Source organism: Corapipo altera, unplaced genomic scaffold (genome assembly GCF_003945725.1).
Source record: "Corapipo altera isolate COAL_440 unplaced genomic scaffold, ASM394572v1 104, whole genome shotgun sequence".
Classification (NCBI taxonomy): Eukaryota; Metazoa; Chordata; class Aves; order Passeriformes; family Pipridae; genus Corapipo; species Corapipo altera.
In genome coordinates, this window is record NW_020884920.1 from 3,062,300 (window position 1) to 3,075,504 (window position 13,205).

At 44.1% G+C, this 13,205-nt stretch overlaps 1 protein-coding gene across 2 annotated transcripts in view; it reads right to left on the reverse strand.

Annotated features, from left to right (window-relative positions):
• Positions 1 to 13,205, reverse strand: part of TTYH3 (tweety family member 3) — a 75,651-nt gene that overhangs the window by 15,749 nt on the left and 46,697 nt on the right. For both annotated transcript variants that reach the window (XM_027656512.1, XM_027656511.1), the window contains exons 5-11: positions 13,018 to 13,113; positions 10,387 to 10,459; positions 9,965 to 10,040; positions 3,151 to 3,206; positions 1,798 to 1,890; positions 1,594 to 1,686; positions 712 to 848 (exon numbers count right to left, since the gene is read on the reverse strand). In XM_027656512.1, coding sequence (XP_027512313.1) covers positions 712 to 848; positions 1,594 to 1,686; positions 1,798 to 1,890; positions 3,151 to 3,206; positions 9,965 to 10,040; positions 10,387 to 10,459; positions 13,018 to 13,113 — 624 coding nt within the window. The remainder of the gene's footprint in view (positions 1 to 711; positions 849 to 1,593; positions 1,687 to 1,797; positions 1,891 to 3,150; positions 3,207 to 9,964; positions 10,041 to 10,386; positions 10,460 to 13,017; positions 13,114 to 13,205) is intronic.

Consider the following 13,205-nt stretch of genomic DNA (forward strand, 5'->3'; position numbering starts at 1 on the left):
ACATTCTATTTTACTTTGAACCTTGAGCCTGGGCTTAGAGCACGAAAATCATGTTTCAGGACCACAGAAGAGAATTTGCTGCAGTCTGCTGCTCTTCTGCAAGAACAAAAAACTCAGTGCTCTTTTAACAGCTGCACGTGGGGCAGCAGCCAGTCAGTGAAGCAAAGGTTTGCTAAAGACTTACAGATCAACCTGGTTACCATCATTAATACTAGTTCCAGTTTGCAAGTGTCTCACCTGCCCATACCATTGCCAACAACAGTTGGTTTCCATTATCTATGCTTGAGCAAAGTTAAAAAGGCAAGTGTAAACTGCTTCTTATTTCAGTTCTCCTCTCCATACTAGAAAAAATGCCTCAAAGCAATGCAAGAGAATAGGAATTTTACAGAGATGGCAATAGCTCAAGCATTACCTCTATATTACAGCTATAATCATTCATCTCTGACTTGACTCATAGTCCTACGGTGGACTGAATACTCTGCACACAGAATATTCCAGTGCAATAAGGTTCAGATATTAGTATTAACCACAGCCAGAGCAAAAGGCAACAATTTTTTTTTTCCTCTTAGACCTGTGCTTATAAATCCTCATCCCTCACACTCCTGGGATCATATGGGAATGAGCTCCATATGCTCACGGGCACAAATCCAACAGCCAGTCTTCATTGGGAAAGAGCTTTACAATGCTACAGGATCTAAACCCTCTCTATACCTCTTATTCTGCCAAGTGTGTGGGACGCTGCAGACAATGGAACTGAACATGAGGGCTGTGACAAAGGAGAAGAGAACCAGGTAGATGAGGCCTTCCACTCCATCATAGCAGAAGCCCGTCAAAGCCTGGACATAATCCTGCAGAGAGAAAGGAGCAGAGTTTCCTGATCATTACACAGTTAACATTGAGTTCTAACTCAAAAGCCCTGCTCCAGCTACATTCTCTGAAACAACTTATAGAGATTGCAGTCCCTTTTCCAGAGCATATTTCTATTTTAATTTCAGGGACCTTAAGTGTTTTTCATAACTGATCTAACCTTTATTTCCCCTCACAAAACCCAGCTTGGATTTAGACGTGGAAATATTTTCAACCCCACACAATAAGACTTTAAGGGAGGGGAAAAAAAAAAAAAAAGCCAAGGCAAACTTATCTACCCAGCTGAAGACACCATACTTTTCATTAAGCCTTTCAGCTCCCTCACAAGCATGGACTATCTGTGTATCTGCCTTTAGAGACACAGCTGGAACAACAGCTAGGCCATGCTATCCTGCAGCTCCAAGGCACTGCACTCCATGGGAAAGGCAACAAGTTATGTGCTACAGACAAAAAAAAAGCAAACCAAAGCTGAAGGCCCCTAAAACCTTATGGCTCCAATTTGTAGATGTATAAAGCTACATTATCTACTTTCCTATATTGATCTTTAAGCAGAAAGCTAACTTGATCCAAATTCCCATTCCCCTTTCTGCTGGAATCAATCAGTAAAAAGCTGTTGTAAACTGTTCTGGCACACTAGAGACTTGAAACTCCGAAATAATCAGTAGGTTACAGGCTATACACCCCCTTTGTTCTTTCTCAGCTCAAGCCCAGTTATTGAGTACTCACCAAATGCAGACTCCGACAGTCCACTAAAGCTGTCAGCTGCTGCAAGTTGATCTCTGTTGAATTCAAAACCTCCTGGATCCGAGTAAGATACTCCTGTAAGGAACAAGCTATTGATTACTGCAAGGGAATGGCTTAGCAGGAGCTGGTCATGGGTTCTGTACAAGGTTGAGGGAAGCCAGGAAGAGCAAACTTGAGGAGAGTTACCTTGGAGGTGGGGTGCTCTCTGGTTGCTGACCTCATGAGTTCCATAACATCATCCTGCATTTCTACCAGAGCCTTGTGACTTCCTGACAGCTTCTGCTCAACACAAAACATGCAATGTTTCAGCAGTTCAAGCCACATGCACTGAAAGATCCCCTGGAAAAAGACTGAAATCCTATTTCCCAAATATTGAAGCATGAATGGTACAAGTCAAAGTTGTCTCAACTGACAAGGGTTCAGCTGTGAAAGGGTTAAGCTTGAGTTTTACCAAACTGGAAGAAGTACAGACAGAAAGATGAGGGGAAGGGAAGAACCATAAGGAAGGAAAAAAAAAAAACAAACAAAGAACAAAACACATACACAAACTATACACACAGCTGGGGCTGGCTCTAGGACAGAGGGGAAGGAGAAAGAGAAGACATAAAGCTCTCGAGTTCTCACCACAGAATACAGCTGGGTTTTTTTACTAAATCAGGTGGATGAGAAAGACTTAATGTTAAGACCAGAAGTTGTTTGTATTAGGGTGCAGCCTTCACATCCCATTAAAGCATCCACGAGAATTTCACATGCAATAGCATGTCAGAGAGTACACAGAGCAACCAGACATGCAACAGATACCAACAGTACATCATACCACAGCCTGGAGTGTTCCTAACCCACCCTTTAAAACAGAGGAAGACAAACTTAAAAAAATCCTAAATATAAATGGTGAAGTAGCTGGGGCCTGCCAAATGGTGGGTGGTGTGGGCTCATCTGGCCTCTGATACATACGACCAAGTTTGGGATGGGCCCAGGTGCTGTTCTTCAGCCCCCACAAAAAAGAATAATGACTCACATTTATGCTTCAGGAAAAATCCTTTGGATGTTGAAAGGTTTGTAAGAGGCATATGTGAAAACCACTCCTTCAACCCACAGAAGTGGCTGCATTTTGGGAGCGGAGTGTTGCCACTGTTTAACCCAAAAGAACTTTCAAGAAGAGATTCAAAGCAGGAAGCAGCAGTTTCTCACCCTGGCATTAATTGTGGGTGCTCTGCCTCCATATTTCTGCTCTTAGACAAGCACCATGCAAAGAAAGGTACCACAACAAAAGCCATAGTCCTCACCACATCACACACAGGCCCTTCTGAGGGGGCATCCTGGACCTGAAGCTGTGCAGTTGGAAAAATCTCCTCACTAAATCGCAGTGCCACCTCCTGCACAGCTGGGAAGGAGCTACCAAAGCTTTACCAACAGTTGGAGTGCTCCTTAAAGCCAACACTCTGCAACTTGCTGCATGCTGGCATCAAAAGCACTTCACCTATACCCTGCAGGATGACAAGACCCAGAGGTGAAGGGAGTTAGGGTGCTTATACTCACCTGCTGGAAAGGGTTGGGGTATCCAGCACTACAGGTCATGTAATAGCGCAGAATATCTATTAAGACACAAGAGAAGAAAGTCAGGCCAGATACATCGCTCCAGCTTTGCAATATTTTACAACTACCACGAGGGAGGTGTTCAGCTCTGAAAGCAATGCACAAAATGAAAATGCAATATAAATGGAATCAGTTCCCTCTCTCCATGTAGGACTATAGTGCGTAGATGGCACTAGAGAAAGGGATGTAAACTGCCTTTGGGGACAAAAGAAAGATTTGTTTCCTTTCTTTTTTTTTTTAAGCCAGTGAAAGGCAGTGGGGTTGCTCCACTTAAAAACTTAGATAAAACATAGAAATTTTTATTCAGAAGTCAGCACTATCCACTGTATAAACTTAAGACAAGACATCAGTCTAGGATAAATCCAACTACAGTACAGTGGAGACATACTCATAAATTTCCAGATAGAACTGATACTGTGCTCTTCCAGCAGCATCATTTATTTCCAGGCTTGAAGACAGTGTTGTGTTTCTCTTCATTCAGATGTGTGTGAAACCAGCCTGGCGCCCTCGTGAGCCCTCTACATAACTACATCAACTGCCAGCACACACAAATTACAAATATCAGGCTTTCCCCTGCCACTCTCAATAATGCTACCAAGGGAGGGAGCTCTGAAAGACTTGATCATCCAAATATCTTTAGATTATTTCTCAAACATTTACAGTTCCTCTTCAGATGAATATGGGTGTGCCAGCTCAGCAAAATCAAGGGTGAGCTCTAGCTCGGTAAAGACTACAAAAGCCCCAAAACACACATACCCTCTGCATTCCCTCTCCACCAGCATCTTTTCCTCCATTCTTTTTAATCTTCTGTCTGTGACTTCCAGTAACACATACTCCAGGCTGCTAAGCTATTGTGATGAGTCCCAGCTCAGAAATCAGCAAAAGGCACAGCCAGAAGTGAGGGGAGCCATGAAGGAAACAGACCTGACTGTATCCTGACTCTGCTGTGCTTCCCATAAATATTGAATGCACCTTTCGGCAAACCAACACGCTGGAGACCAAGTGGTACAACACAGACTGTCAGCTCCTGCACGCTGGCAATGCAACCTGACAGCTGTTATTTATAATTCATTAGCCTACTTTGGGGCAGCTTCTGCCAGCTGCTCCATCTCCCTCCCACCGACTCCTTCTCTGGGATGACTTGCATTGCCCCAGCCAAGCCTCTAAACAGCAATTAGCAAATTCTGGGCAGATAGGAGGGCAGCAAGAGCTGCTCTGTGCCTCACTTTGGGCTGACCACAGAAGAGACTGTCTGCCACTACTGAGCCAAGGAAAGTGCTGCTCCTCCCCAGCACATAAATCTCATTCAATGGCTATGGGAAAATGGATTAAAACACACCTGCACTGAGAGAACAGCATAGCAACAGCAACCCACAGCATCACACATGGTGACCCAAAGGAGCTGTGATCTTGTCACCAATTTAGTTTAAACCAACAAAACATTAATAGTTTCTCTTGGGCTCCCACAGTGGTATCAAGTTTACATCACCTTTGTAAGTGCAGTAAGTTGCATGACATACTGCTAATGCAGAGCCCTAGAAATATTTCTTGAGGGCCTTCTGGATCATCCCTGGTGGGCAGATTAGAGATGAGAGTTCCTGATATCATAGTTTGCAGCTTGTAAGCCCAGGATAAAGATTGCTGGTTACAAGTGAAGCAAAAAGCAGTACAGTGAAATAAGTGCTTGCCTTGCTTCACCCTGGAAGGCAGGATCAACAAGGATTCACTGTGGTAGCACTGGCTTTGCTGCTGACAAGTGTGACACTCCATACATAAAACATGCTTCCCAAAATGACAATGCCATCAGGAGCAGCTTTCCTCTGCACTGAACCCAGTGTGCTACAAGCTGTGGTGCTTTAAAGCTCAGGCGACAATAGGCAGGGAAGCTGCCTTAAAGTGCTCTTGTGTCTTGTGCTGCAAAGCCTGAAAATTAAGGACAGTGTCTCCTGCCTCCATAACACCAGGGAAAGAGCAGGAGGCACTTTCACGGGTTTTAAGCCTGGTGGAGGCTATCCTGTACATCACCAAATCTCACATTTCTGACCTGAAAACGGCTACACTAACCCACCACTTGCACTTTGCTAAAACAGCTCCAGGCAATTTCTTTCTATAATTATCTTCCTGATGCATTTTCCTCTCAAGGAAAATTCCTGAAGGTTGATTTGATTTTTGAAGCTGGCCTTTAGGTGATCTAGTTTATAGCAGAAGGGTTAGGCAGGGTCACATCTGCAGCTGCCCATGCCTGCTGTTGCCAGCAACAGTCCTCCTGACCCACTCTTGGTACAGAGGCAATGTGGGAGCAGAAGGCAAGGAAAGGAACTACCTAAAATGCTTTATTTTTGCAAAGTCTGTTTTTCCTAGAAAGGAAAGTAGAGCTGCCTACTAAAGACAGCTTCAGCTGCTAGAATTACTTACTGGTTCTGCAACTGTGGAGACTTACTACTCACTTCAAAGCCCAGCCAAAATGCAAAAATGGCATTAAGCACCCGCCAAAAGGCAGTGAGAGGGTCTGTAGAAAGCAATCTGAAAAAAAATGCTAGCTCAAAAAAAAAATAAAAATCCCCACACCTAGAACAGCTTTTCACAGCTCTTCTTCATCTCTACTTGAGCATTCTCCAAGCAGTTTGCATTTTACATAGACACCCAGAGGAGGCTGTCCCTGTGGGTTCAATCAGAGAAAGCTGAAGAATATCACCTGTGATGTCAAAGGAAGGCGACTCTTTTGGCTGGAGTTTCTTGCCCAGGAAATGTGTTCTCCCCCAGGAGTTTTGTTTCCCTAAGGCATCAACCTGACAGCAAAGGGAAGTATCTGCATAACATTTATATTTCTCTCATATATCCTACTCTCGTATTGGTGAAAGCAAAGAGCTTGTAGCCACCCCACTTGCTCTCTGCTAATCAGGAGTCCAACAAAACCACACAAGAAAACAGCTTCCCAATGCCACCATCAGCTCAGCAGGATCCTCGACAGTGCTTCTGTGGCAAACTCTTTTCTGCAGCGTTCTCTGAGCTCAGGTAAGTGTGCAGACACCACATGCCCCACCTGAGGTTTGGTCCTGATCTTACTTCTAGAGAGGAAACTGAGGTGGTGGTGGTGTCAATCCTCTGGTTCACTCAGCTCTGGGCTTCTAAGATGAGAGTGAATCAGTGAGAGGCCAGTCAGGAGGCTGGGCATGACCAAAACACTCCCTGCTTATATCTGAGCATCCAACCTGGCCAGCTTGGCTGGACCGGAGGTAAAAGGCTCCATTATTCCCCCCCTGAGGTTTACAGTCCCTTTGGATGAAGTGAGTGGCTGTTCACCATGCAGATTTCTGGTGGGAGAATCTGGAGAAAGCTCTTCCTGTTGTTTAGACAGATTGTGCCTTTTTATTTAATTTTATGCAATAAGTCATCTGATAATAGCATTATATCAATGAAAAAGAATGGGACTAGAAGATGGCCTCCTGCTTTGAAAATAAACATCTTGGCTGCACCAAGTCTTTTTAGAAGCAGCAGGAGCCGATTATACAGCCACTGTTCAACTCCACTGGCTTTATCTCAGTTAATGAATACAGGGTGAGTTAGTCACATACATCAGCTTCTTCTGCAAAATTATTTAAGTATTTCCTTCTCCAGGAAACCTGCATTAAGGTTCTTTGCCTCCTTCTTCTGCCCCCCCCCCCATTTTTTTTAATGCAGCACATTTTATTATCTGCAAAACAAGAACATCTCCTCTCTAGCTAAAAACATGACAATAATAATGCACTTAATCAGATTATTCTCAGCTCCATTAATTCCATTTAGATTTGAAAACAGCAATTAATGCATAAACAAGAATATTAACATACTAGTTGCTCAGTATTCAACACAGTTATTTTTCTGTGAAAACTACAACCACCACCAACAAAAAAACCATTGCAAATATAGATGACTCAGTCCCAGTGTTAATGGCAGAGCATAGGGAATCTTACAATACATTGTATTTAATAACACCAACTAAAAACAATGATTAAAGAGAAAAATTGACCCAGCACTACCAAGCTTCTTAAGATTACTTATTGGTTCTTATATGCTTAAAATCAAATGGCAGCACCTAGCCCGGTATGACAGACCCCAGCATTGGCCAAAAGCAGATACCTCTTTGGCAAGACTCAGTCCAACTTCAGCTAAAGTGATTCCCAAGGCAAGTGTGATTCCTACATATATGTTAACTCCCCATGGATTCTTCTTCCATGTTCTACCAGAGCCCCTCCACCCACTCATGCTCCCTTTTTTAGTAACTTCTTTTCTGAACTGAAAAATTCATGGTTGGGTACCCCGTGGTGAAACTTGCTGGAGCAATCAAAGTGTTTCTGCCTCACGTGTCCACACTGGTGTTAATGTTGGAGAACATCATCCAAAAAGCAGAGACAGCAAACCAGAGAGTATAAAGAGCCCATGCACTGGAACCAGGAGCCTTCCAACAGGGCATCTTCCTCCAAGAGGACAGCATCAATGCTGGCTCCCAGTTGCCTGCCCTGCCTCCTCGAGCTCATCACTCTGGTTGTATACACTGCTCAACTGACCCACAAAGCAGCTGCTACAATTTACAGCCAGGCACATTCAGGGGCACCGACACTTATTCCAGACTTTTAAAGATTTTTCTAAGGAGCCGTTATTGGGATTAAAGTGCCACTGAGCAGTGCCACACTTCACTCCTCGTGTCGTGATTTTCCTTCCTCCTCATGAGGGTTCCAACAGCGGAGACCAAAAGCTATTTCTGCAGCTTCCTGATCATAAACTATGACACAGCAGTGAAAACCCACATGGGAAAGGCAGAGGATTCGATCATCGCCCAACCAGCTGCCTGGTGTGATAGCAGGCTCGGGAGTTAGACTGATATCCTTCTGGAAAAAGGGAAAAACACGAACACTCAACGGCTGCCTCACAGCAGGGAGCTGACACACCAGCCACCCACGGAGAGGCCACCCTTCCGACTCCAGCCTGTGGCAACACCTGCTCTTCCTCCTCTTCACCGTTTTGCTCAGACCCATTCACTGTTATTTATGGAGCCCTAACAACTGTTCTAGCTGTGCTGCCAGAGCAGAGCCTGATTTCACCCAGGGGAGCTGCCTGTCCCTGTCCGTGCCGGGGGAAGCGGGAGGAGGGGCGGGACGTGAGTCCCGCTGGCCTCCAAATGAACGACACTGATTAACTAAAACTGCAGGAGCCAAGCAGACAAGGACAACTGAAACGGAGAAGGAGTACAAAGGGGCCTTTCTTCAGTTTCCCAGGGTCAACCTGATTGTTACCAAACATGCTCCAGAGCTGATCTGGGTTACCAAATTATCACAGCCCACAGCTGGCATCAGCATCAGATGTTTCCCCTTGGCCTCACTGACCCATTTGCCTCCTTGAACAACCAGGAAACCAGCTTGGCACCTGAAGCCACATCTTTGTCACCTTAACAGCCAAGACAGGATTTTCATCTTGTGCAGTGTTAAACACTCGTTCTCTTCCGTCACTACATCTCTTCGTTACAAAGAGAGCTGCCTGGCTCTATCATCTCCTTCCCAGGAAATCAATAAATAAGGCATTCCAAAAATAAGATGTAGGGTGGCAATATCAATCTGTACATACTCTTTTATTCTACATTCTGCCTCCAGACATAGATGCTTCTTATTGTTTCCAATCCCTGCATCCACAGCCATAGCTACATACCTAATTTCCTATCAGATGCACAGAGAGAGACAGCATTTGGCTAAACACACAGCCATACACTCGACCTTCTGCACACACGGCAAAGATTCTCTGATTCCACTAAATAAGAACCAGGAAAAATGCAAGTGGCTCCTTTTGCAAATCAGTGTCACTGCTTATTTGTGTTCTATAGTACACAGAACTAGATAAAGGAACCATCAGGGGAGAGAATATAGGGGGAAAAAAGTTAACTTTCTTAATTAAGTAGCAAACTGAGTCCTAAAAATACTTTTCTTTTTAGAACTTACAGTATCTCTGCTGGCAGGCACCAAGCCACCTTTTTGTTAAGCAATGGTTCTGAGTGCCACTTTTGCCCTCCTGAGGTTCAAATTAGAGGCACCCCTAATCTCACCAGCCACTTGAGTCTAAATTAGGAAAAACAAACCCCAAATCCATCAGTGCTTCAGCTGGATGCCACTGTGTTGCAGGTATATTAAGTGGAACAGGATTAGCAAAGTGGTCAAAATACTGCATTTATAATGGAAAGGGAAATTCATACTTCTTTGTGGCAGTTTCCATTCATTTACTCTTTCTATTAGCTTTAGAGAAGCTACTATTTATAGCCACCATTAAGACAAAAGTTTACATGTTTTTGTTGATAACAGATACAAAAATAAGCATTCTAGATTCAAGAATATAGACCTAAGAGCAAGTTTTAAAAATGACAACTCAAACTGCACACTGCTCTTGCCACAATTCTGTCACTTGGAAAGGAGAACAAGAGTCAAGAGTGCTACATTTAATGCAAAATAATCCAGGGACTTCACTTATTTCATCTTATCCATTATTTCCATTTAAAGGTCAAGGCAGAAGAAAAGTTCTGAAGGTTTTTCTGAGGCATATGTCTACACTTCTGACCAGGGTATAAATGCCTCTTTGGAAAAAACACTATTTCCAGAGCTCCACAAGTATTGTTTTCCCACTGTATGCCAGCTCCTCTGTTTCAAACACAGCCTCAAATTCTCAGCCACTGCCATGCTCCTGTGTGACAGCTGGAGCTGCAGAACCCTGTCCCAAAGCCAGTCCCAGCACTTACCAGGACTGAGCACTGCATTCTCTTCAACCACTTTGGAGATATAAGCATCAGGGTTGATACAGAAGTCACTGGAGCCCTGGATACGTGGAAGACAAAAGGGAAAAGGAATATCAAAGCACACTAGTATCAAAGAGCAGTTGAGCCAGGTTAGCATCAGAGAACCTTCTATTCTAGGGGTGTTTCAGATGTTGAGGTCTCTCATCACCACCCCCACCAGCACTGCTTTACACAACCACAGCAGTGCTGGAGTACAAGCTACCACACCACACCAAGGAGCAGCTCTGTACTTTTCCTAGATGGAAATTGCTAGGACAGTTACTTAGAACGGGATATGCTCTAAAAACTGGCACAGCACAACATTAATCTCGTGTCTGCTAAACCTGCGGCAAAGAGTGGATGGGACTTGGATGAGAGCCACTTACCACAGCCACAGCCAGCTCCAGGCCCAGGGATCCCCAGCTGACAATCAGGGCAAACACCCCAAGCAAGCACACCCTGTGGGAGATAGACAGATGGCAGATGTAGCAGACCTGATTTCAAGCAGTTCTTTTCACAAGATGTATTATTTGGAGTCCAAAACAGTTACCAAACCCAAGAAATTATCAACCGCTGACTGTATCTTCAGATAAACATTCCTGTTTTAAATGCCATGGACAGCAGCAACTAGAGAGGTTCATGTCCAGCTGTTGGCTCCCACGTTGCCTGCCCTGAGGCTGCAGGGGAAAGGGGGAGAGTGTGGAAGCAAAGTATTGCCTACTTCTAGCAGGGAAACCAAAGGCACAAAGACATTGAGGTGGCTGTAGGAGAGGCAGATTGGTGGGTGGGTGACCCATCACTTTCCCTGTTCCCTTTCCAGACTTTATTTTCCAGGTCCAAAGATAATCAAAGATATTCTATATAAAGAATATAGTCTGTATATATTCTTATATATATATTTCTATATAAAGAAAACCTCACTAACCATACTGATTCAAAATTGGACAAATCTCTCCCGTGTCTACAATAAATGAGGTTTTTTGGTGTAAGCACTACATGGCTACAGTGTGAGGAAACATTCATCCCCTGGTAGGACACCTGACTTTGGTTCCAAGCTGATGCACCTGAACAGCACCTAAGCAACCCACACAGCTCCAGGAGAGACAGTCACCTGCTGGCAAACAGTTCACAGCAACAGTTTAGGTCCCTACCACTGCCATGTGAGTCCATCTTCGCACAGATTTAAGGTTTTGTTCTGACAGCTGGACCTCATTACTGACAGAAAGAGCGGGAAGTGTCTGCTATCAAGCAGACAGAAGGCAGAGGGATGACAGAGTAGTGCTCTTGGTGACATTCAGCTGGCACACACTGGTGGAAAAGGCTTTTGCACTTCCCCAACCAGCACATTAGCTCTTCACCCTTGCTGTCAGTATGAGTGGTAGAGATATTCAGGCAATAGTGCTCCTCGACTCCCTCAGGTACAGGGATGCAGATTAATAAGCAGTTTCATTTTATATGTCTCTGTCTTCAAAGTAAAGGGACACTGGCTTGCTCTCTTAGGGATTCTTTTTCCCCTCAGGCTTTGAAACATAAGTAGATTCCTTCCCGCCCACACCCTAAACAATACAAAAATCTGTTCATAACCAAGATATTCTTTATTCAAAACTAGTGCAAGCATCTTTGTGAGGAAGGGACATACCTTTTTTCTGCTACATTTGTCTCACTGAATACTAGACCTTTAAAAAACAAACTTATGGGCCTCCATTAAAAAAAAAAATCTATCCCTCAGTTTACCAACTTATTTTAATTCCAAGTAATCCCTATTCTGTGAATGGATCTGTGGCTTATCTTGTAGAACTAAGGGAGCTTCACCAGGCTGACATCTGCGCTGCACTCTGAAATAAGACACTAAAGACTTTATTATGCCTTTTCCAAATGGACACAAAAATTCTCAGCCATGGATCAGCAAGGTTCTGAGGTTTTATGACATAAGGACAACACAGCTTGGTGCCTCCAGCTGAGCATGTTAATCAATAAGACACATTTGTTGTTTTACTTTAAATGAAGATGACTGGGTCAGTAACTGATTGCTTGGCTAAAAGATCTAAAACTGGCATTTCACCATCTTGGCTGGCTGTGATACACTTGCTTCTTTATGCCATGTGCTCCCTTTGGGGAATGCCTTCGTATGAACTTCTGGCTAATAGGGAATGAGATTCTAATTTAAACCCTGGGTTTGCCATCTGTGTGTGTGCACTTGGACTTTTGTCTGTATAACCTGCCAGGTATGAAATCATCTGGCAAATAATAAAATTGAATACACACTACAATTATTAATGGCATCACCACATAGCAGGATAAACTCTTGGCCGTGTCAGTTGTCAAACTGTCACTATGTTTATGATACCAGTGTCTTTGCCAAACATGCCAAGCTCCACCAAGCTACAAGATGGGGAGGGGAATGGTTTTTCCTTGTAATGGGGCATTTTCAGTGCTTTTTAGATATAGTCATGCATTAATATTGCAGTACCATGGCAACAAGACTCCTCCTCATAACTGTAAACCATTGCTTGTTCTCAGTTTAACATTTCTCCAGGTGTGACAGCCCGAGGTAAACAAGAGCAGATCGTGACACAGAAGGCATGCTACCAGGTTGTGTAGACACATGCAACGCTCATCATCAACTAACAAACACCTTCCCAACTGGAGAGAATCAAAGGGAGATTTTAAAGCCTGTAATTTTAAGGGAGGATGTTCACAGTAAATGGAAGCTACCAATGCCACCCAGTGGAAAGCAGATCGTGCAGATGAGTTCCTCATCTTTGATGAGAAAGCAATGGACACCAGAACCACTGCCTTTTACAGCTCAAGAACCTTCCTGTGAACATCTCTTTTACGTAGCCCTAATCCTGTCCACAGAGCTGCACTCCACAGAGTTGCTCCACTCTGAGAGGCAAATTTAAAATGTTCCGTTTCAGATGTCCTTGATATCAACTGACAACAGGCAGAGGTTCACACTGGCAGGCACTTGCATTCAGCTGGCTTTCCTTATGCCCTGTGCCCAGGTCAGGACTTACCCCATAAGAATGGCCCTGGAGTTTCTAATGAGCCCAAAGAGCACCAGCAAACATATCAGGACATGAAACAGGAGCAGGCCCAGGTATCCCAGCCACCTGCAGAAAACAAGAACACGGTCTGCAAAGGAAAACCGGTGTATAAACAGCACAGATCAAGAAGCTAGTGTGATTTGTGAGGAAAACATGGC